This window comes from Sturnira hondurensis, unplaced genomic scaffold, assembly GCF_014824575.4.
Source record: "Sturnira hondurensis isolate 20B ecotype Veracruz unplaced genomic scaffold, ASM1482457v3 Scaffold0018728, whole genome shotgun sequence".
NCBI lineage: Eukaryota > Metazoa > Chordata > Mammalia > Chiroptera > Phyllostomidae > Sturnira > Sturnira hondurensis.
The window spans coordinates 15,409,897-15,435,221 of NW_028091359.1; the positions used below are offsets into that span (position 1 = coordinate 15,409,897).

At 36.5% G+C, this 25,325-nt stretch overlaps 1 protein-coding gene and 1 long non-coding RNA gene across 5 annotated transcripts in view; one reads left to right on the forward strand and one right to left on the reverse strand.

Annotated features, from left to right (window-relative positions):
- The window catches only part of NF1 (neurofibromin 1), a 233,814-nt gene that overhangs the window by 78,385 nt on the left and 130,104 nt on the right, over window positions 1-25,325 (reverse strand). For all 4 annotated transcript variants that reach the window (XM_037069749.1, XM_037069751.1, XM_037069750.1 and 1 more), the window contains 5 exons: window positions 22,637-22,795; window positions 22,024-22,121; window positions 20,661-20,807; window positions 18,370-18,516; window positions 16,104-16,214 (listed from right to left, as the gene is read on the reverse strand). In XM_037069749.1, the coding sequence (XP_036925644.1) occupies window positions 16,104-16,214; window positions 18,370-18,516; window positions 20,661-20,807; window positions 22,024-22,121; window positions 22,637-22,795 (662 nt within the window). The remainder of the gene's footprint in view (window positions 1-16,103; window positions 16,215-18,369; window positions 18,517-20,660; window positions 20,808-22,023; window positions 22,122-22,636; window positions 22,796-25,325) is intronic.
- LOC119003421 (uncharacterized) lies at window positions 10,703-12,344 on the forward strand. Its single transcript, XR_005069960.1, has 2 exons — window positions 10,703-10,801; window positions 11,341-12,344. It is a non-coding gene; the product is annotated as an uncharacterized LOC119003421 (long non-coding RNA).

The window sequence follows — 25,325 nt, forward strand, 5'->3', positions numbered from 1 at the left end:
TAAAAGTAAGCCACCTTATGAATTAGGTAAAAACAAAAGTAATAGCCAAGAGTTGAAAAAAGGAGCACTGAAACAAGGCTAGATTAAAATGCAGGACAGTGTTTCAAAACGCGCGGGCCACAAATGAGGCACTTAATTTGGGAGACATAAGGAAGAGTCTACTTCAAGTACTCCTAAAACTGGGAAAAAGGATACAGAAAGAAAATTTTATGGTCCTTCCTAAGAAATTCTAAAATTAAGATAGACTTCCTTCCAGATTTAGGAACACTTCTACTGAGGGGGAGAGGGGAGGGAAGGGTAAGAGCCTTCTAAAGCACTCTCTTTTTTTTCTTTTTAAACACCAGGCTTATGGAAAAATTACTGTTAAACTTCAATAAAGCAATTCCTCTCCTATGCCGACTAGTGAAGTGGCTCTTGAGCATTTTTCTGCCCCAGCAACCTAACTGGCTCCCCTAACCTAGGTTGGGGAATTTCACTACGGAGAAAAGGAGTTATTTGAAATAATCTGCTAAATGGTTTTAAAATGCATTACTTTTCCAAATGAGCAAATCATTCTCACTTCCTCCCAATCACTGATCTACTATCTTCACTACTGATGATAGACGCTAACTGCTTAGATATTTTCTACTCTACCTCACTCTAGCATTTTGTTTAAAAATATATATATATATTTTTTTAATCCAAGATTGCTCTATCCAGCAAAGCTTTCATTTAGAATGGAAGGGCAGATAAAGTGCTTCTCAGATAAGGCCAAGTTAAAGGAGTTAGTTCATCACCACCAAGCCCTTATTATATGAAATGTTAAAGGAATTTATCTAAGAAAAAGAAGATAAAAATATGAACAGTAAAATGACAGCAAACTCACAGTTATTAACAATCACACCTAAAACAAAAGCAAACCAAGAGGACAGCTAGATCAGGAGTGGAACCATAGAAATGGAGATCACATGGAGGGTTATCAACAGGGGAGTGGGAGGGGGAGAGAGGAAGAAAAGGTACAGAGAATAAGTAGCATAGATGGTGGGGAGAAAATAGAAAGGGGGAGGGTAAAAATAGTATAGGAAATGTAGAAGCCACAGAACTTATATGTATGACTTATATGTATACTTACTGTATTACTGAACTCCATAAACATTTTAAAATGCATTAGTGCTCAGCATCTATCTCTCAAGCCTATAAGACACATATATCCATCCATCCAACCCTAACTAAGACTTCTGTTTCCCAAGTAACTTGTTCCTCACCAGTCAACTGGATTCAAATAAGAACACAAACACAAAAGCAAATGCAATAAGGGATAAAGCAGCAGTGAAGAGTGTGCGCTGGTGTCAAAGGTTCTAGGCCTAAATCCTGCCTCTGCCTCTTCTCAGCTGTGTAACTCTGTGTAACACTGGTCTACGATGCTCTACAGCACAGATTTCTTGTCTATAATATGGGCTAGCAGGACTTATTTATTCATAGCATTTTATTCTGAGGATTAAATGGCATAATTCATGTAATGTTGCTGTTGTCATTAGGATTATTATTACTACTTGTGCATGTCCAAGCCCAGCGAACACCCAAAGGAATGAAAGGGTGTATTTGCTTCAGCCCTGTTCCTCCGCCCTCTGGAATTCAGGTTAGGGTACTAATGGAATAGGGACCCAGCTGAAAGCCAGACAAACGCTCATTACAGCCCAGCAGAACGGGATGTCTTCTGTAGCTGACTGAAAGGGTCACAAACATGTGCTATTCAATAGTCTTCCATAACAATGCTCTGAAGCAATATAACCAAATTCCTTTAACTAACACCAAAAGTTTCAAACAGAAGTCAACCTAAAATCTTCTGTAAAATTATTCCATTTTAAGACATTGTTTTAAATATTTTTTAAAATCCTCACCCAAGAATATGATTTGAGAGAGAGAAACCAATTGGCTGCCTCCCATACATACCTGACAGGGGACAGAACCGCAACCTTTTGGAGTGCAGGGCAACACTTGAACCAGCCGAGCCAGGGCTCTTTTTGAAGCACATTTTAAGAACCAGATAAGGTATGGTACCGTGTACTTACAAACACCTTGCTTAAAAGTAAAAAGTTGTATTTCTATTCAAATCAGGATCAAGTACCAATACCCATTTTCATCAATTTTTTAAACATTATTTGAAAAATTTCAGAACAAAAAACAGAAACAGCAGATAAAATTACAGGAAAGTAAAAACCAAAATGGTTATTATTAACAGGTGATATAATTGTCCATCTAAAGAATTCCTCAAGAATACCTTCAGGAGGGCAACTTGAAATAAATACCAAAATAAATATGGAACTATTAAAAATTTTCTCATATGCTGGCAACAAGTAATTAGGAAATTACAGGAAAAAGACACCATTCATAACAATAACAGTACACCAAAATTAGCAATGCCAACACTAACATTCACATGCAATGAATAGAACCAAATGAGGAAAAGGTAAAAAACATTAATGAAAGGTGTAAACTTGACAGAGGTGCTAGACAAAGGTCTCTCCGTTTATTTACTCTTTCACTCAATGAGTCTTTATTCAGCATCTGGAACACACCAAGCACCAAGGCTGATAAGTACAGGAGATACACTCTTACTGATACCGTAAAGATGCGATTATGTCCAGTATAACTTACGGATTAAGCCAATTCTGACAAGCATTCTAATGAGATTCTTTTTGAAACACAGCACTAAACACGTAAGTTCATATGGAAAAATAAGCAGGTAAAAGAAAAAATGAAGAAATAGTAAAGGCACCTTAACCTTTCCTGAGAGGGAAACAAACCACTGTGAATATTAAGACAGAATGGTAGAGGCGTAAAAGCAGAAAAGAAGATAACCCCATATGGAGATGGTAGCACACTGGAGCACAGTACACACACAAACTCCCCATGACTCCATTTCCTCATAGGGCGGTTGTGAGGAAAGATGAGATAATATATGTAAAGTGCTTAGAACCACACAACAGTGCTCACCACACTGCAAGCTCTCAAAAACTATTAACTTCAGAAGGAAGAAAAAACCCACAAATCAAAGAGGAAGGGAAAATTCAATAAACGATGCTGGGAAAACTGGAAAACAGTCCAACTTAACACTCACTTCATTTGCTCTGCCTACATAGTGAACTAAAAAGGATGATATTAAAAAAGGGAGTCTTAAAACCAACAGGAGGATTTAAAAATACTTATAAATATCTGGGTGGCTATTTTTATTAGAAAAAGAAAAAATCACAGAGAAATTATCAACAGATGTGTCTATATAAAACCCTCAAATTTCTTTATGCTGAAACAATGAGCCTAATAAAAATATTCAGAGAATAAAGAAGGTTGTTAATTAAAGCTCATAAAAATTATGAGAAAAACATTTAGATTCCCAATAGAAAGTGGGCAAGACACAAACAGAGTATTTTAAAGACAGGAAGTATGGTTCTTGATAAATATACGGGAATATAGTGAGCCCCATAATACTGCTTACCGCGGGGTCAGGCCTTGCTTCCCTGCACAGTATCATCTTAAAATTTTCCTACTCCATCACTATGAAATTCAAACTAAAAGTTTGTTTGTGTCCCTCTAATCTACGTGCTCTCTCTCGCCACCAGGCTTTCACAGACGATGCATGCTGTCTTTGATTCCCTCCCCTTCCTCTTCTTCCCCTGGAAAACCCTTATTTATCCCTTTGGTTTCAGTTTAGATACCACTTTCTCCTAAGAGTTTAGTTTTTGACCATCTTGATCTGATGTTATAAATAAAAAAATGAATTAATACCAATCAACAATGTGTCTGGTATGCTAATTATGACCTCCTTAAGGCGGACTAAGTCAAACCTCCAAGTCTTATTCTAGAATCAAAGTTTCTTCCACTATGTCAAAGTCACAGCTTCATAGTCCAGAGAAAAGAGAGCTCAAAGAAGAAGCTGGTACTTCTCATGTAAGAATTTAGTTTTGGGCAGTCGGGAGCTACCCTTGGAGCAATTTCCAGAGAAAGGCTGATTCTAATACCTGTGAACAATTCAGTAAAAGTAGACTGCTCAAGGGAAGTGAATCACGGAAACAGAAACAAATGTCACTTCTATGTGTTAATAATGTGTTAAACAGGCTAGTTTGCTTTACACTTTGAAAAAGTGTGGTGCAAAGTGAGGTTTTTCAGTATAGCTCAACTTTAAGAAGTACCCCAACTCTGTTCAAGATGTCTAGGAACCAGTCAAGACATATGCTCAACACACCTATTTATCTCTTCTATAGATTGGGACTGATACTCTGAATTTGTTGGAAATGGATTAATAAGCTCAAAGTACAGAAATTAAACACACACAAACACACAATAAAAATGGCAAAACTATGTAATTCTAAGTGTCTTTAAAGCACATTATGATTTAATAGAATGAGCATGAGATAAGTTTTTATCACCTGCATTAGTGCCTTGGGCAAGTAATTAATGCATCTTCTGGTAAAAATCTACATAGTTAAGAACATGTATTCTTATGGGTGTTTTAAAGAATAGATTAAATTATGTATATTAAAGCACTGTTTAGGTGCTACATAAAAATTGTAAAGATTACTGCTATCCCTTGTTTAAGGGCTCCTTAGGTGATTAACAAGGTCAGAAATAGAAATGACAGAACCCAAACTGGTACATAATTCCCAAATATCTGCCCTCTTTAGTTACCCTTCAAATAGCTAGTTTATAAGGTTTGTTATTTATTTATCCTATGGGTAATATAATTTATCACTAAAAAATCAGATATCTGAGTATTTCACAAGGGTATCTTACAACCAAGTACCAAATAAATTCCCTGGTATATACTCAACACCAGGAAATGCAGTTTTTATCTTTGCATTATTTTGTTGCCCGTAGCCACAGTTCAAACAAACAAACAAACGAACACCCTGGAAGACTGCAGGAGTTCAAAGGCCTGTCAAATGCTTGCCTCAACAGAAAATAAACTAAGGTATAATGGCTTTTCATTGAGAAAGGAAAAAACAAAGCATCGATAAAGGGAAACAAGGATGCCGCACACCACAAGAACCACCAGGAAGGCTTGTTTGCCAACCGAAGCCTCAGCAACCACTGCCGCATCTGAGACGCCGCGCACTTTAAGAGTAACTGGCGCAGAGCCAAGTCCACTTAGCAGTTCTATTACTCAGATGTCAGCAGCTCACTCAGCTATATTGCCTCACACCAATGACGAATAATTAAAGAAAGCACATACATGTTTAAAAATAATTTCATCTATTTACAGGCTCCAATATTTCCTCACTGCATAGCTTTTCTATTATGATTTGCCAAAAATTCTTTCTTGATTTAACAAAGTATATTCGGGTGAGGTATTATGAATCTCTTGACCTGATACTAAAATTTTTAAAATACTGTAGGTGGTAGGACATTAAATACGAAATTAGAGGCATACTGTAAAAGCTCGAGTGTCTTTAAGACATATTAAAATTAACTAAAGGATCAAGAAGCCACCTGAAACTAGTAAAACAACATCTTCATATATTAACTCTGAGTTGACTGACTATAAACGTAAGTGTTGCATGTGATACATCTAAATTTCTGTATGTCTCTTCAAAGCAGTCATGTTTGAGTCACTATCAGCTCTTATTCCAACAAACATGTCATTATGGAACGCATCTCTGGGGCCCCTCCTCTCAAACATCACTAAGGGCCAGTTTAGAAGTCACACAAGAAAAAGACTCATTTTAAACAACAATAAAAAATAGTATTACTAAACTTGCCATTTAGTTTGTCAAAATTTTCAAGTATAACATTTTTCCTACCACATTAAAAAAAATATGCTTCATTTGACAGTACCTTCCAAAAATGTATTTCCCTAAAATGTGCTCAAAGGTGGCAGGGTTTGAAGTATATACATCATCTCTAATAGCGACTCTTCAGAAGGCAACGATATTCACTTGGCTGTATTTAATCTTAGATGCTTGTTTTAAAATCTCTCCACGTTGTTTTATGTAATCAAACCTTGCAAGCACATCTCAAGGTTCTTTTCAAGGATTGCATACTTATCTACTCAAAGAGGGGAACCACAGTTGATGCGAAACAACAACTATTTCTGCCTAACAGTAGATGGACCGCAGCCACTTGCCACTGGCTTTGGAAGCATAAGTCAGGTCAGAACCACAGATTATTCAGTGTGTATCAGTCATTTAGTCACCTTCGATGAGTAACTCGAACCCTTGCTGCACTAACACCCAAGGCCACCACACTCCTACAAATCAAATATCACAGAAAATGAAATCACTTGACTTAAGAAATCTTTTGACTCAATTCAGAACTTCAATTGTAATCACTCTCCTAAATCAAATCTTCCTTCAAACTACAATCGTGTAAGTAAAACTGATGATTAGTTTTCACACTATCATTAAATGATTACATATATATAATAATTAAGAGCTAGGCTCACTAAGTGTTCTATGAAATGTCACCTACTCGGCTAGATTTTCTGCGTATCCATACAAAGACATCTAAGACCTAGGAGCTAAAAGTCCAATAGGTGAACAAAGAAATTATATTCCACACACCCCCAAATAGCCAAGACATAGAAACAACCTAAGTGTCCATCGATAGGTGAATGAATAAAAAAAATGTGGTATAAGACTACAATGGAATATTATTCAGCCGTAAAAAGAAAAAACCCTGATACCTACAACAATATGGATGGACCTGAAGACATTATGCTAAGTGAAATAAGACAATCAGAGAAAGACAAATACTATACAATTTCACTTATAGTGAAATCAAAATTTTAAAAAATCCCCAAAACCAAAACACAGAACTCACAGATACAGAGAACAGACTGGTGGCTGCCCAGAGGGACAACGGGGAGGGCAAGGCTGGGATATTGAGTGAAGGCGACCAAAGGGGACAACCTTCTAGTTTTAAAATAAGTAAGTCCTAGGGATATAATGTATAGTGAGGTGATTAAAGTTCATTATGCTAATATTATGTATTCAAAAGTTGCCAAGAGAGTAAATCTTTAAAGGTTTTCATCACAAGAAAAAAGTTTTGTGAGGTGACAGACGTTAACTGGACTCTTCTGGTGATCACTTTGCAATATATACACATATTGAATCGTGTTGTACATCTGAAACTAATATAATGTTATATGTCAATTACATCTCAATTAAAAGAAGAAAAATTATATTCTAACATGGGCATTTACCAAAATTTGCCTAACAAGACAGACAAGAACAAGCGCCGGGTGGGGTGCAGAGAAATCAGAACTCTCACACACCGCTAGGGTAGGAGAGGACATGCTGGGAACGTAAAACGACCAAGCAGCTTTGAAACCAGCCTGGCAGTTCCTGAGAGTGCGCAGCATCACGCTGTGCGCCAGCAGTTCAGCTCCCAAGATACACATACCTAAGCACGTGCAGAACATATATCCACACAAAAACTTGTACATGAATGTTCATAGAAGCAGTATTCATAATACCCCCAAATGGAAATAATATCCCTCAGAAACAGATAGATAAAAATGTGATTAACCTATAAAATAATTAAACTATATTATTTGGCTATAAAAGGGAATAAAGTACTGACGCCATAATACCCATAAACTTTGAAAACATGATGTACAGTACAAGAAGCCACTCACACAATAGCACTTATGGCACTACACCACTCGTATAAAATGTTCAGAAGAGGCGAATCCACAGAGACAAAAGTGGATTAGCAGTTGCCAGAGACTAGGGGAATGAGCAATACTGGGGAATCATGCTAATGGGTATTGGGTTTCTTTCTGGGGTGATGAAGAGTTTAAAATCATAGTGGTGATGACTGCACAACTTTGTGAATATACTAAAAACCACTTAACTGTATACTTTAAAAGGGTGAATTTTATAATATGTGAATTACATCTAAATAAAACTGTTAGTTTTTTTTAAAGATTTTATTTATTTTTAGAGCAGGGAAAGGAGGGAGAAAGAGAGGAAGAGAAACATCAGTGTGTGGTTGCCCCTCACACACCCCACACTGGGGACTGGGGACCTGGCACATGCCCTGACTGGGAATTGAACCAGCGACCCTTTGGTTCACAGGCCTGCGCTCAATCCACTGGGCCACACCAGTCAGGGCAAGCTGTTATTTTTTTATTTTTTTTATTTTTTAGCTTGCCTAGAGGAGTCAGAGTGAGATTACTAAGATGGGCCTGGAATCAGAAGTAGGAGTTTGCCCTATGTCAAAGGAAGGTCATCCAAAGCTGATGAGACTATGCAAAAGCGTAAGGCATGCTGGGATGCCCAGGGGTGGCAGAGTAGGGCAACGGTGAGACGGTCAGTGTTGCTAAAACAAAGGTGAGGCATATAATATAAAGTCTGCAGCATCCTTCTAAAATGTTTTACATACTGTAATGACTAGTCTCTTTTTATTAAACTTTTAAAAAATAATTTTATTATTTTTATTTTTATTTATTTTCCTTTAGAGAGGGGAAGGGGAGGAGGAGGAAGAAAGATGGAGAGAAACATCAATGTGTGGTTGCCTCTCCACACCCCCAAACTGGGGACCTGGCTTGCAACCCAGGGATGTGCCCTGACTGTGAATTGAACCTGTGACCTTTTGGTTCACAGGCCAGTGCTCAATCCACTGAGCCACACCAGCCAGGGCTATTAAACTTTTGAGAGAAATGGTTTTAGTGGAGGTAATATACGGAATGTTCACTTGGCATTCTGAGCTTTCTGAAAAGACTTTGTGGTCTTGCCAGTTCCTAAAATCTTCTTAACAACTGCCCTGATGCTACCCTTAGCGACGTATCATGAATATACTTTTCTGAGAACAGCCCAGAAATCATATAAGGCTTACTGGGAACAACATCAATGTTGGTAGCATTATCATATTTCCAAAATAAGGCCAGCATCTAGCCTCTTACCATACGATTTTCAATATTCTCCAGTTCAGCAGTCTTGCAACTATTGTGAATGGCATAATGCACAGGTAGCAAACACAAGGCCCAAAGTCCAGCCTTCCACCTTGTTTTATCCAGCCCTGCACTCTGTTTCTACCTGGGCGCAGTGCTGAGTTCTCACTTAACTATTAAGGAGTAATTACATTTATACAGTCCTAAAATTACTTTAGGTCCTTTGAAGGCAACCACGAGGCTGATGTGGCCCCCAGTGAAAATGAGTTTGACGCCCCTGGCATGATGGATTAAAAGAGACTTTATAAGATGCTAAAGATAAAGACTTTCTTATAGCCAGTGGTATTTTGAAGTGTGGTGTGTATATGATAGGAAATAAGCATTTACTATTTCAGTGTTCTTTTATTTACCATTATCTTTTGTTTACTGGTTTTCTGAGAAAGGTTTAAGTTTCATGTTAAGTCTTAAAATGACTGATGTGAAGAACAGAAACAGGGAAGGCTCCTATCAAAGGTGCAGCCATCTGAGTTAGACCCCAAAGGAGGAACAGAACTTTGAATGAGGAAGAAGTACTTTGGGCAGGAAAGGAAAGCTGCACAAAGATACAGAGGTGGAAGGTATTTCAAGGTCTGAATAATAGCGAGTGATTTTTGTTTGGGAGCATTTGAGCACTGGAGAGTTCAGAACTTTAAAGTTTACTTATCATCAAGAGCTTAAAAATCAGTAAGAAAAAGATAATGAGAAACCCCAGGTTGGAGAGCCATTTGGCTAGGTAATGATGCAACTACCTAAGAGATTAGAAGAACATAGCAGAATGAGAAAAGGAAAATGTTGAATTTTAAGTAAGTTGACACTGACATGTGTAAGTATCAATAAAGAGTTGTCTGTGCGTTCTCTTAGTACTCTGATTTATAATATCTACTCTGGTTGCTAAGAGGTTTTTTGCGTTACTTCTTAGGCATGACCAAGCTAAATGCCAGGTAAGTAAGGTTCTGTATATGTACTGTATAAACAGGATTTTACTAGCACTGGTTCTATTCATTCAGGTGGAAAAAAAATGTCATGGCAAAGTAAAACAAGTGAGAACATGTACAGACTTGTACTTTTGCTATTTATGCAACAATTTCCTTGTGTGCCAATGCCATTGTTCACAGCCTGCAATTTTTAAAGAGTGGTGGCCCAAGTGATGAAAGCATTAGCACAGTACAACCCAACTTCCCTGTACACTAATTATCAAGGAAAAGAAGCGATCAAAAGACAAACTTTCTTTAAAGAATCTATTCTAATTCTTAATTGGTCGTTAAATGTATTCAATCTTTTTAAACCCAGTATGAAAGTATCACTGTCATACACAATCCTTTTGTTATTAAGTTAGTTGTATACTATTAAAGTTTAACCTTTTCTAATAGGTTACTTTATTTACTAGAAATTAAACTCTCAAAATGCTATATTACTACTTGAAAATGACCATGGCCAGAAACCACCTGTGAACTTATAAACAAGATGTGTTGGGGGTAGGGGGGACACAGACATCCATCTCCAACATACTTACTTGGTTTTAACTCATAATAATCACAGCAGGCAAAGCAGTATCTATTTCTCTACAGTCAGTCCAGTGACGAAATTCATAATGTATGCATGGATGAGAGAAATAACAAAGTGGCATTCACTGGATTCTTTAAATAAGTAATTAGGTTTTAGAAAGACTTTACTTGAATTCCTTGATCTCTGCCAAAGTCCATCTGTTTACACTAGTTGTCTGGAAAACTCTCAATAGGGTATTTCCAAAGAGCAATGGCAGGTCAAGTTTGGAACATGTGACTTACTCTCTAATTATATTTAAATGGCCCACAGTGAGTAAAAAATCAGATCCCACGTAGGACACTGGAGAAAGCCTGAATTCTCAATCTTCAAAGAAAAAAACATTAAAAGGTAATACTAAATTTTCTCATTACTTATTAAAACCAAATGTAACTTTTAGTATATTAGTTTTCTAAAATTAAAATTTGAGCTTCAAGTTAAAAGAAATGAAAGAATAGTTAACTATGCTCAACATGGGCTAGTCGCATTAACTCAAATGTAGCAAGCCATTCTATCTGAATATAAGATAAAAGGAAATTAGCCTCAATTTAAAAATGGTTTACTATTAAACTTTTGGTGTAAGTTTATTCTATGTCTTCACAATCCACATCTAAAAAAACATTGGACTAAGACTCCAGTTCTAGTCCTAGTCATTTGTAGCTATGCATCCTCAGGCAAGTTATGCTCTTTTGCCTGAGCCCATTTGTGAGAAGAAAGGGTGAATTTTGATCACTTCTATATCTCCTTCTATCTTAACAACTGTAAACTAAAAGGTTGGCATTTCCCTAGTGCTGAGAAGGTTCATTTTTCTCCCTTTTTAACAAAGATAGTCCTTAAATTTGTCTGTGATCCAAGTCTTAGATTAAATTTCTATAAATATTTTTAAACAGGAAAATGATGTTCAAGTTATCCCTCGTCAGCCTTTTCCTCCTCTTTGTTGGTCACATTTGGGGGGACCCAAGTACCACAAGTTCTGTGACAGCTGCAAATACCATGACGGATTTGAATTCTAAGACAACTGCGGATTCCAAGACAATGCCAAATCACCAAACGACCCTGATTCCCAGGATGAACCCAAATTCTAAGACGACCTCACACTCAAATCCCAAGACAACTCTGAAAACAACAGTGACCTCAAAGACAGCCACCACCGTGAATACAACAGTGAAAAATGATGGCACCACACTGAATCCAAGGGACAACGTTCACTTTCTTTTCTACGTAATATTTTTGTTGTTTTGCATGCACTGAAGTTGAAGTGGACTTGAATTGCCTGCATTCCTATCTCAGTTCTTTATCATCTGCTAAATGACACCAAACATGCTGAGAAAATCAAATATAACTACTTTTAGGAAATCATCATTATCCTAGCTTAATTTGGTTGTTTGCATATTTTAATTGTATAAACCTAATTACTACCTGAATATGATTTCCTTCTTATAAATGCTAAAAAAGCACAAAATAGCAATGTTTGCAAAATCAAATTGAAAATCAGATTTCTACACTGAAGGTGTAAGAGAAGAAGTTATGGTGGTGTTTAACCAAAATATGTTTCTGTGTGAGAGAGTGGGAGGGGGATGAGGAGTGATGGGTGTTGTTCTTATATTATTTTATTTTTTATTAAATAGACAAAAGTGCTAATCTAATAAGTAGAAACAACAGTACTCTATGCAACAATACACCCGTGACACATTTCATGAATGTATAATAGTAATATGTTGTTACAGTAAAAAAATTGCCTACCTGCTAACCTTTGTAATACATAATAGCTACTCCAATGAAAAGATTCTGTTGCTTTGAGCAACATTTTGTTTTATATATCAAAAGGTCATTTGTAAATCAGAGGCCTAGAATTCAGAATTCTTCCTTAATAGAAATAAACCTTGTAACTATTGTTGAGATTTTCATATTGTTCTATTGATACAAAGGTTAATCTAACCAAAAACCTAATGTAGAACTTTAACAGGTATAATAACCATGGTATTAATAGTGCAGTTGTTACGGTCTGAAACTCAGCTCTGGTTCTTTAGCTTGTGCTACCATGAGTTAAATACATGAACCAGTGAAATTCTCAAACAAACTTCAGCAATAAACTGACCACAAATTAATCACTTGGGGGTGCCTGTTAAACACACAGGATTAGGCTCTACCTCTGAGATTCTGACTTGGCAACTCAAAGTAGGGCCAGGGATTGGTTTGTTTGTTTGAGTTCTCCAGGTCATTCTGATAACTAGGTCCAGGAAGAACTAACAACTTCTCTAAGTTTCAGCTTATACACATGTCAATCACGGTTACTATTTATACCTCAGAAGGTTATTGTGAGGGTTAAATGAAAAGTTATAAAATATGCACAGGTGTCTGATGCAGACAAAGTGCTTAGTAAATGTTAGCTGTCATTACTACTACTACTACCTCCACCCAAAGAGCAACTGTCAGGAATTACAATATTCAAGAAAACTCTTCATTGCAACTTTTGGGTTTTAGGTTTTTTATTATTCTTACAAAAATAGCCTGTGCTCTTGGTAACAAGTCTAACAGCACAGAGATACACAACAGAAATATTATAATGGGCCCTCTACCTCCTCCAATCGGACTCCCCTGAGATAAGCAAGGTGAGCAGTTCGGTGTGTATACTTCCACACAATTCTCAGTCAATACACACTACACACACATACCCATATCACTCTGCACCTTGTACGTAAGTGTCAGAATCATCCTTCTGTGTCTTTTAAAAGCAGCACAGCATTAGGGGACTTCTGTCACTTTTGCCAGCACAGAATCCATCACTCCTCATTCTGGTATCAGCGATGCAATTTTCCCCAGGGGGACCCTGCCCCTTAAATCCCCTTTTCGGTTGACTAGGGCTGGCTTTACCACTGAGCTCCAATAACAGGACATATAACTCAGCCATGCAATTCCACCCTTGCCACAGTAACTGCCTTGAGAATTAACTTGTGAGTTAAGGCAGGCTAATATAAAACCAGAACTTCTGCTGTAACTACTGGGAAAGAGGTGTTTTTCCACTGGGGTCCTTGAGCTGGGAGAACACAAAGCACTGCTGGCTACGGCTTAGGAAGAGCTGTGGAGGAATGAAATGAACATAAAGAAAGTGGAGCAGAGAGACAGAGAAGACAGATATCCTCCGGATGACACTGTTCTAAGCGCTGCATGGAGTCACACAAGGAGCCAGGCCACCCCTTGATCTTCTCAGGGACATGTGTCAACTAACATTCTCTTTGGCTTATACAACTCTGAATTTTGTTCTGCCCCTTGTAACAAGCAAAAAAACAAACAAAAAACAACCCTTTAACACACTGCACATTACTCCATAACACTGACCTATAATCATTTATTCAAAAATTCAAACCTACTTATATTGCATTCTTTTTTCTTTCACCTCTATAAACACTGTGGCAACAACTGTCCTTGTATTTACGACACTTGAACTACTATGGAGCAGGAGCATAAGTACATGGGAGCAGTAACAAGAAAACATTAGAAACTGAAAAAGGCCAAAATTCAGGGGCCCCTTGTATGCCTCAATAAAGCACCTGGGCTTTACACGGGGAGTCAGTGGTGCTATTTAACACACTGAGAGAGACATGGTTAGTTTCGTACTGGAAACCTTCTCCAGAAGTAATTTTAAGGTGGGCAGGAAGCGGTGACCTGGAGATTGGGGGACAGGAGGGTAACGCTGCATTAGCGCACGTAAGAGTTCATAAAGAGTCTCAGTGATGGCAGCGGGGGAAAATGGTTTCAAAATACACTTGCAAGGTATTTAAAATGAGTAGTTAGCCACTGGGTGCTCTTCCCTCCTGGAGCTAAGGCTTCACACCAGGTGAAACTGCAGGCCAGGAAGAGTTCTAGTAAGTCTAAGCAAGAAACTGAAAGGACTGGAAATCTAAAATTGGCAGTGGTCATATCGAAAAAATAAATAAATAAATAAATAAAACCTCAAACATTCCGTAAAGAAATTTTATAGGTCACAAAGCACTTGGGAGAGGCAGACAGCACCGTTTTTTATAAGCACACCACCCCATTTTTAATGTATGAAGAAACAGATTCAGAAGCTAACTTGTCTAAGCTGACACAGCTGACAAGCAGGGAGCAGGGAACCCTCCACACTCTCTCACGTGGGCTACCCGGGCAGCCGGCTGATTAGGCCCAGGGGTGTGTGCATCCGACCTGTCCTGCTTTCATTTGGTCTTTCATCGCCGAGAAGGAACGTAATCTTGTATGTTCCTTCTGACTGTGAAGAAAACCACCTGTTTTGAGGTTTCTGAGAATCTTTACTTATAAACTAAGTAAGAGTTTAAAGGGGGAGGAGGACACATACCTACCTACACCTCTCACCAATGTGTCACTTTTCATCATTCAGCTAAATTAGGGAAAGTCAAAATACACTAGCTGAATTAAAGGTTAAGGATGGAATATAAACATGGCTCATCTCAAAAATTACCTTAGGCAATTTAAAACAGCAGCTGAGAAAAAGCTGAAGAGAAGACTTTCATGGGAAGGTGAAGAGATGTTACTCGGAATTATTAAAGAAGAAAGCTAAGGGTATGATACCCTAATGCCCCAGTTCTTGGACTTCTTAACCTCAACGCTATCTGAATTATCTGATTAAACCAGTTTCCCATCTTCCACCTTCCTTTCTTCATTTCTTTCCCATTATTTCTTAACTCCCATTTGTTTTCTATACACACCAAGTTTTTTGCCACCCATGGCTACCAAGTCTACTGGCATAATTCCTCAATTCACATAAAGTTAAATTCAGGAACTCAGAAAGACTACATAATTCCTACAGCTAGTGAATAGCAACACTAAGACTAAACGGTTCTTGATATTCCAAAGTCCTTGATATCCCAAAGCCATTCCAGTGGTCTCTATTACATGACATTGTCTCTAAGGTTCAGTTAGCCATGAATATGTCACACTAAGTAGGAAGAAGTAAAACTGACCAAATCATGTCACGGATGAGTTCTCAAAAGGAAGGCAAAATGAAGCAGAAAGAAAAAACAGTAGGAGGCCATGCAGCGCAGGCATCGTACCCACTGTTAAGGAGGAGCTCCGTGCAGTACCATACAAGCTTTCTAGGAACTAGACATAACATGAAGACAGTATGAAGAAACACAACCAATTTTCCAGCCTGTCACCTCCTACACCATCTTTATAGAAATCTCCCACAGCTTCTCTGAACTATTTGTTAAATCACACCCATGCTACCTTATACAGCACATCACCAAAACTGCTCAGAAACAGATGCTTAAAGTTTCATTTCTGCTAAAAAGAAAAGTTCTTCATGATCATGTTGTGGATATTATATAATCAGAATATACCTAAAAACAAAAAATCCTTTGTAATGTTTTTTAGTCTTGCTAATTAATCCATTGTAGGTAGCATTAAAAAGTTGATGTAGGAAAGAGAAGCCAATATCAAATGGGTAATATGAAAAGCAATTTCTATTGTACTGCGCATTACTTCAGGACAAGATAGCTATTTATCCAGCTATAGTCTTCCAGATAAAGTTGTTTTCAATTCTTCTCAAGTCAAATAGAAAAACCCAAACTCGCTGACACACTTGCACTCTCTCTCCGTATTTGCTAGCATTTTAAAATTTTGTTAAGAGAAACTACAACATAGTATCCCTTACCTCCGTGCGACATAATAAAATATAGGATTCCCAGCTTTGGAAGTCCCAGCTTGGTAGAAAATACTTAATGTTTTCAAAGCCTTGAACTCTTCTTTCTCATGTACTTGATGCCTGCAAGAAGAGAAGAACAAAGCAGTCATAGGCTTTATATTGTCGAGCACTTAAAAAAATCGACAGCTGGACCAATAATAAAACGTGCAAAATAACCAAGTACCCAAAGAGGTAGATGGTGTGTCATCCTCCCCACCTTTGAAGGGCAATTTGGAACAGGTAATAAAACGCTTAAGGGGTCACTCTTTGAACCCCACAGAGTAGTTCTTAGGACTATCCTAAGAAAATTAGTGGACAGGGATATTAACCACAGAATTGTTTTTAATCACGGTATTTTTTTTAGATGGAAGTTTCTGAGTAACTTATTGGTTTTTTAGAGTTCAGTTTCTCAACCTTTTCATTCTCATGAATGGTATCAGCACCTTTTTCAGATGGTTACTCAGTTGTACCGCTACTTCTTAATAGTCCATTCTAATCTCCCTATCCTGAATATTGCTTTTATCTTATATTAAGTTCCCACCCAGGGGTGTGGCTCAGTTGGTTGGAGCATTGTCCTGTAACCAAAAGGTTGGATTGACATATTCATATATATATTTTAACAATAACAAAGAATGAGAGTCATGTGTACTGAAACATGATCTATAGTAGTTCCCCATTACTCCCCTGGAATATATTCCAAGACCCCCAGTGGATGCTTGAAAGTACAAATAGTAACAAACCCTACATAAGGTATGTTTTTTTCTTATACACACATACCTGTAATAAAGTTGAATTTATCAACTAGGTACAGTAATAGAGTAACAGCAATAACTAACAATGAGATAGAACAATTACAAACTATAACGAACGCTACGTGAATAGCCCTGTGCTCATCTTGAGGTAGAACAAGCACTACCTGAACACGCGCACTGGGATACTGCAAGTCAGTCCAGGAGTGGAGACGGCCGCCGCACGACTAACAGGCGGTAACGCCCACGGCGCCCACACACCGGACAAAGGGATGACTCGCAGCCCACACACCGGACAAAGGGATGACTCGCAGCCCAGACCGACAGTGTAGGACGGCACAGCACGTCATCACTCTCCTCATAACAGCACATAATTTAAAACTTATGAATTATTCACTTCTGGAATGTTTCATTTAGTATTTTTAGACTGTGTTTTATAATAGGTAACTGAAACCATGGAAAGCTAACCTGTGGATAAGGGGGAACTACTGTATATATAATGTGATTAATAATAATAGGCACTTACAATGCAAGGCACATTATGTGCAAATTTTTATGTGAATTAACTTCTGAATGTCAGGTTCTGCTTTTTTCTTTCTGCTTCTGGCAATGCTATGAACAAAACACTTAACCCATAGTCACTCTGAAGCACATACTAGGGGACTTAGTGTAAAGTACTATGAAAGGTACTTTAAAGGTGAGGATTCAGCACTACCTTCATTATAATATCACAAAAGTAAACATCCAACAACAAGCATTGTTTATTTAGCTCACAAACTAAATCCTCCTAAATGATATTCAAGATTCAAGCAAATGTCCACAGAAATTTCATAGCAATATTGAAGTATACTAATTTTCTGAGCCTCAGTCTCAATCTCGTTAAATTTTAGGAGGGTTCTGAAAAATGTTACAGTGCGGTATAAAGAGCCCAGCACTTAGAACCAAAGGACCTATGAATTAGATGTGGAATTTTGGGCAAATTAGTTATACACTTTGACCTATATATTTTTTTCTTTTTTAAAAAAATATTTCAATTAGTTTACATTCACTATCATTCTGTGTTGGTTTCAGGTGTACAGCATAGTGGCTAGAAAATCATATACTTTACAAAGTATCCTCTCAATGTTTCAAGTACCCACCTAGCCCCATAAACAGTTGCTAGAATACTATTTTCTTTAACTATAGTATGAAAATGATGTTATCTACACTCCCTTTATAAGAATTAATGCAAAAACACCTCAAAGCAACATGACAAAGTACTACTCACTAAGACACTATTATTTTTATATAAGAAAATAAATGATTAAAAAATCATATTTCAACAATATAAAGAGTAAAGAAAATTTAAATCCCCAAATATGGCAATGTGGTTATTAGGTCCATCCTTCCTGATAATTCTCTATCAAAAACTGAAGCATATCTAACAACCTGTCTAGTAGTAAACCTGTACCTCAACCAGAAAGAAAGCAAACAAGGTGGTACTTTACCTAGTCATGAACTCCTCGAACTTGGAACTGGTAAGGTTAAGACTGGACCAGTGTGTATCTGCCACAGGCTTGTGCTCCGGAGGCCCCAGGTACGCAAGAAGTGTTGCCATCTTATCAAAAGGCCGTCTCCCCACAGCTTTGTGATCCCTAGACACAGGAAAATACTTAGAAGAGAGCAGCGAGCACACATTTCTTTAGACTGCCATTCATCGCTTTTCATTTGACTGTGAGCTGGGGTTTCCACTGACTTGTGGGAGACATCAGGGGTGTAAGTACACACTGAGACACCTTAGAAATATGGCCACTCCCCAAACTACAGCACTTACCTAACAATTCTCTTTTTCCTAGTGTTCTTAACCCAGTACCATTAAATGGACAATCAGTAAGTAAAAATAACACTTCTCTCAGGGTAAAAATAACCCATTTTGAGAAACTACTACTTAGGAATTAGACATACTGTCCGTGATATCTTATTTCTGCTTAACCAGACTAAATATGGATTTTCAATAACTGTTAAATATTTAAAACTATGTAAGACTAACAAGATACTATTTTACAAACATCATACTGGCCAAAAATATGAAGTCTGGTAACGCCCAACTCCGGGGAGACGGGCCAAGCAGGCATGCCCACAGGCTGCAGGCTGGCGAGTGAATGGGCACTTGCACTTTGAAAAGCACGTGGCAGCGGCTGCTAGTGGGGTCAAGGCTGCGTGTGCCCCAGAAAGCAGCAACTACACATCTAGGTGATACACAAGGGGACAAGTAAGGTATCATTCACTACATCACTATTTAAAACAGTGAAAAACAGGAAACAAACCTAAGTATCCATCAACTAGGGAATGCAAATTAAACTGTAATATAGTCATCAATGAAATATTAACATAAAATATTTCAAACAGAATGTTGTGTGGGGAGACTATATTCAATATATCAGTTTTATAAAACCTGAAAACACAAAACTATAATACCTATAATTTCCTTATTTTATTAATTCTTTAGAAAGAAATAATATCTTTTTCCCCCAAGAAATAAAATGTTATAAAGATCTAAAGTAATATGGCAAAATAAATGTTAAAGCTAGGTGGTAGACATGGATCTCTGTTATATTACTTTTATACCTTTTTTGTGCATTCAAAATATATGTGTATTTTTTATAAAAATTAATTTTTTAATTTTCTCTAGCATCAAACTACATGACTATGTTTGTGAATTACGTAAGAGAAACCAATGTTTGCGTGTAAAAGTGCCACAGTTTCCTCCCAGATGCAGCATCTTTGTTTTTCTCTATCGGGGTTCACATCAGTCACGCCCATGCCCCCTTCCATCCATCAATAACCCACAAAGGACTGAAATGCTCTCTCTCCTAATCAGTTCTTAGTCTCAGATGAATTCATGGTCTTCTACCTTTTCCATGAATGAGCAAACCACTCTTCTTGGCATTTAAAAACTGACCTAGACTCACTTTACCTTTGTGAGAGAACTCTTCATATACAGGAATTTGGACCCTTTATAAACATACATAACTAGAAAAGATGGCAAGTAATTCAGGTTACAAAGACTAACTAAAACAACTAAGAAAACAATTCCCAACTAAATAATTTTCAGTTATTGAGTATTTTCTATATAAAGCATATACTTAAGAGTATCACAAATGGGGTTATTATAAAATTAAAAATTGACAAAGTTTTAATTATTAAATTCCTAAGAATGAGCTACTCTTCAGATTCAAATGCCAATACTCATTTGATCTTCTACTAAATTTAAACTCCTGTCCTGTTGTACATAATATAGTATAGTTTGCAAATCAAAAACCCAAAGGGCTAATTCGTGATTTCCTAGCTTAACATTAAAAAAAAAAAAAAAAAAAAAGTCTGGCCTTGACTGGTATGGCTCAGTGGACTGAGTGCAGGCCTGTGAAACAATGGGTTGTCAGTTCGATTCCCAGTCAGGGCACATGGCTGGGCTGTGGGCCAGGTCCCCAGTAGAAGGTATATGAGAGGCAATCACACATTGATGCTTCTTTCCCTGTCTTTCTCCCTCCCTTCCCCTCTGTCTAAAAATAAATAGATAAAATCTTTTTTAAAAGTCTGTAGCATCTAGGTAGGCTTTTGATCATTTAATGACTTAACTTTTTGCCTACATATTTTCAGAAAGAGCCTGCATTTCTTTTTTCCAAACTATAATTCTTATTCTAAAAAGATATAAAGAAAAAGCATTATTCATAACCAATAATTTTATTAATATACATTTAAACTGATTTTCAATATACCTATGACTGGGAAATCTTACCTATTGCTGGAAAGATATTGGCCAATTTTCTCCTGATTGTTCCAGAGCAGACGATGCAAAGCAAGCACATTGCCATCACTGATGAAGGAAAGACTATGATTTACTGCATCACTTGTAGGACAATCAGATGCTATATCAAGGAAAAACCTTCAAAAATATAAAATCATTAGAATTTAAAAACCAGATACACTCATAGCTATATTGGAATTAAATTTATAAAAAGTAACTGAGAAATAACTGAGATTACAAATATGGAGGACATATTCACAAATGTGACTGTCATTAAATAAGAAAAGAAGGGACAAGGAGAAACCTGCTTCTCATTTCTGATACATAGCTGCACCTTCAGACTAGGCTCTAGAGTCAGACAAACACCAAATTTAGAAGGATGAGGCTGTCGGGAGAAGCCAATAACATACAAATAAGTTGGCCAGGCAACTCAAAAGACCTCTCCCAAATTGTATCACCTGCAGGTGAGAGCCAGGATCAGAGCCTCATCTCTCTGCACTTGGTACAGTCAACAGCTAGACTATGAATCCTATGTCGACATGAACTTTTCCTCCAACATGGGTTGCAGTTGAACAATATACCTTTTAAGCTCCAATTAGAAGAAATTGGCATGAATTATGATGAAAAACTGAAAGAGTTGCACAATTTAACTTAGACTATGAGTCAGATCAATTAGTTCAGACTGCAGGAAAAGGGAGAACTCAGGACATTAATTTACATTTATAAAGCATTTTCTCATAAATTATCTCATTTGTCTCTCTAAAGTCAACTCAGGTAAATATAATCCCTAGTTTACAGATAAACTAACTCAGAGAGATGAACAGAAAGCAACTATTTAGTTGTGAAAACCTTAAAGACCTTAAGATTTCTTAAATCGTAAGAGTTCCCAACAGTTGTCCAGTTACTCATGAACAAAACTGTATACATGTGCATTACTTGGTTTAAAGAGTAACATTTTAGTTCAGATACACTTCTAAATTGAAGTATCAAAAATATTCTAACATCAAAAAATGTGATTTTACACTGATATGCATTATCTGTATCATTTTTTGTTTTAAGTTTTTACTAAAACGAATCTTTTCCTACTTTCTCTGCACTATTTTGTGACAACCTCAAATCCTTTATTTTAGTTAATATGTCAAAAATCCCTCTGGATTTTGAAATATGGAAATTACCACCAAATTATAAAGAATATGGATTTACTTCATTACATCTTTTTACAGCAAAATTAGATTTATTACGTTCTTGACCTAGAGAGGAAAAAGAAAAAACCTACCCAGGAGCTTCCCATACTGAGTAAAAGTGAAAATATCTGATTCAAACACAGCAATCGACCACGTGGCAGGAGGCTTACCTTCGCGCTGCGTCAAAGTTGCTTTTTACAAAATCATTAAAAGGCCGCATATGCTCTTCTTTCGTGAAGAGAACATGATTGGCAATGCTCTGAAGTATCTGAACAGTAAAACAAGGTAATAAAAAATCAGATTATTTATTGTATGAAGTCTACACATCTGTATGTTTGTTAAAAAACATGAATTGTCATCAGTATAATTATTGATTCAATTATTTCTTATTCTATAAATACTAGAAGTTATTTCTATTCTTTCCCAAATGTAATTAATATAGATACACACAAATATTTAATATATAAAAGTACATGTTAAAAAATTTGAACATCTTTTAAAAAAATTATATAGTACACATTTTGGTTTCCATTTTAGAATTTCCAGCTTGATAACATAGAAAACTATCTTAAAAAAACATTTTCTAAGATATTTTCTCATGATAAGATAAGGAATTCATCAGTCTAATGAATTCCTTTGTAACATAGGCAAAAATAAAACAAAAGCATTTAAGTGAAAACTATAAGGCATTTCAAAAGTAAAAAGAGGAAGTACAGTGAACATGAAACTCTGAAATTTTAGTTGAAAGAAAATTTAAAACAGATTATCAAAATACTTCTTCACCTTTGACATTAACTTCAAGCCCCTTTCAATTCTAGGTGGTGGCTTTTTATCTAAAATCCCTGCTTCATACGGTGAGACAATGGCAGGATTGATAAATCTGAGGAACATGGCGCTTCCTACTGCACCGATGCTGTTCTGAGGAAAACGCTGGCTAACCACCTAAAAACAAGGAGTCGAGAATTGAGTATGTGCTTTGAATTAAAACAAGCAAATGGGAAGAAAGAACTTGAAGGTCAAACTTTGCACAAAAGCTCTGACTAGACCAATCCTCGTGAACAATACTTTTCTATTTTTTCCTACTCCCAAAATATCAGTTAAGTTCATCCTCAATTTTTGCTTTCCAACATTTTAAAATACAATATAGGGATCTAAGAAAAAGGAAAACTCTCATAAGTTTTGTAGAAGAGACCTAAAAAAAGATCCTAATTTTGTTATTATTATTTGTACTGCAGATGTGATGAGTAATAAAAGCAGATCAACTTTTCACACAAAGGTTATCATATTTTACTAAGATTAACACATAAGAATACGATCAACTCATTAAGATGTAGCTAAGTTTTCAACAGCACACCCCTAAATGTCTAATACCTAATAGTAAATACTTACATTTTGGTGTGTACCAGGTACAATTAAATTTCTTGAGCAAAATGCTTTCCAACAAAACAAAACTTAGTTTTCTTAGATTCCTATCGAGAGAAAAAACTTACTTACAAGTAACATTATATTGCCAGTTTCTTTTCTTCATCAGAATGCTGTATAACATAAGGACCTACCTATTATTTAAACCATGGAAGCACGGGAATTCTTGGGACCTAAAAAGAGAAAGGATCCACCAACCAAAAAGAGAACCCCTATGTGAACCTCAATTTAAATTGATTCTGTCAAAAAAATATATATATAAAGTTAAGGATTCAAAAAATAGCTGCCCACACTGAAAAACAATGTGAGCCCAATATTCAAAATGAATTAATTTTCTCTTAATGAAACGCCCTACTCGGAAAGTAAGGTAATGGGTTAGACTGGGGAACGTGTTAAGGGACTGACCCAGCTCCCATCTCCTCCTGGGGCCTCCTGCTTTAAGTGAACATGGAAATTATTTTGAAATGTACATTTTTTACAGCTAACACACACTTATTGTTAAAAAACATTTATGTATCATTTTAATCTCTAAAACTTTTCTTGCTTATTGTGACTAACTGCTGCTTGAAGCAGTGATAACCAAAGTGGCAAGAAGCCAGCACTCCACTGAGTTCTCTGTGATTCCGGGGACAAGCCTGCAGCATTTCGAAGGATGCTGCAAGAAATGAGTGAATGGGATTTGTGTGCAGAATCTCACATAACTCTAGTTTTCTCCACAATGCCTCAAAGAAGTACTACATCTTTTCATAAATTCACATGGCTCACTAAATCCAGATTAATTCTGGAGAGAATAAAGATGATTTCATTTCATTCTATTCTCTTTAGTGCTTCATGTGGTATACATTTTAAATGTGTTTTTACTTGCTGCCTAAAATCTCAAAATTATTTTCTATCCTATCTGATAGGAAATTAGTAAAAATAAGACTTTTACAAAATGATTTTTTAAGCCAAAGAAAATCTTTGTAAGAGGTGAATTACAGCTCACATATTCTCACCTCCATTTATGCTGTGAAGCCCGGAAGGCTTTCTTGCTGTTATAGTCCTGGAAGTGCCACCGCACAAAGAACAACCTCACACGTAAAGAAGGGGAAACTGGTGAAAGCAGCTAAATGCAGCCGCCTTAGTAGAACGGCTTTAAAACCTAAGAACTGTTTTAGAGTTATTTTTAGTTGAAATATAGTTTTAGAAATAGAATTGAGAAGAATATTCAAGTGCTTTGACACTGTAGTTCAGTGTTTAGCCTTTGGAGGAGGAGAAACAGAAAAATGAACATACAGATATACACAGACACAATTCTTCACACAGTTTCAGAACATTCCTAGACCACTACCAATACTGAGTGCTTCTTAAAACAGAAGAAACGTATCAACAAATCTACAATATTTTAAAGCCTTTAAGGAATGCGTGAGCAAGAAGAAAGGGGATTAAAAACTATATTTAAGTTTAAATAGGTTTTTAAATAAATTAGCATATATTAAGTTTAATCCATTAAAATCCTGGAGTGGTTTTTAAAAAGCTAAAAGGTATAGTTTGATTTCCAAAGAACCAGTTAATTTATAAAATAATAACCTGTGAAAGTGTCTTACAAAAACATCAATAACTTATATGCACATGGAGAGTTCTTTTAAAATGCATCTTGAAAATAGTTATTTACTGGTTTTCTCTAACACAAAAAAGTTATGACTCACATTTATACCTGATTTATACTTAATACTACTCAGTCTCAGAATTTAATGAAAATTTGAGTGAATTACTTCCCAAAGGGAGAGTATTGTAAAACTCACTGAAAGTATTATACCTTTACTATATTCCACATCTTCAAAAATACTTCACATCAAAATTCAAAGAACCCACACATCAGGAACACACATTGTTTCATGTACACACATTGTTTCATGTATTATCTAATTACGTATCTCACTGATGGCAGTTTCACTGCATTTTAGAACTAAAACCTGATAAAATGTAATCAGTATCAACTTCTTTTTCCTTCCCCACTACTTAACACCAGTGTATTTTTACCTCATAATATACATGTATTCAAGGGCTT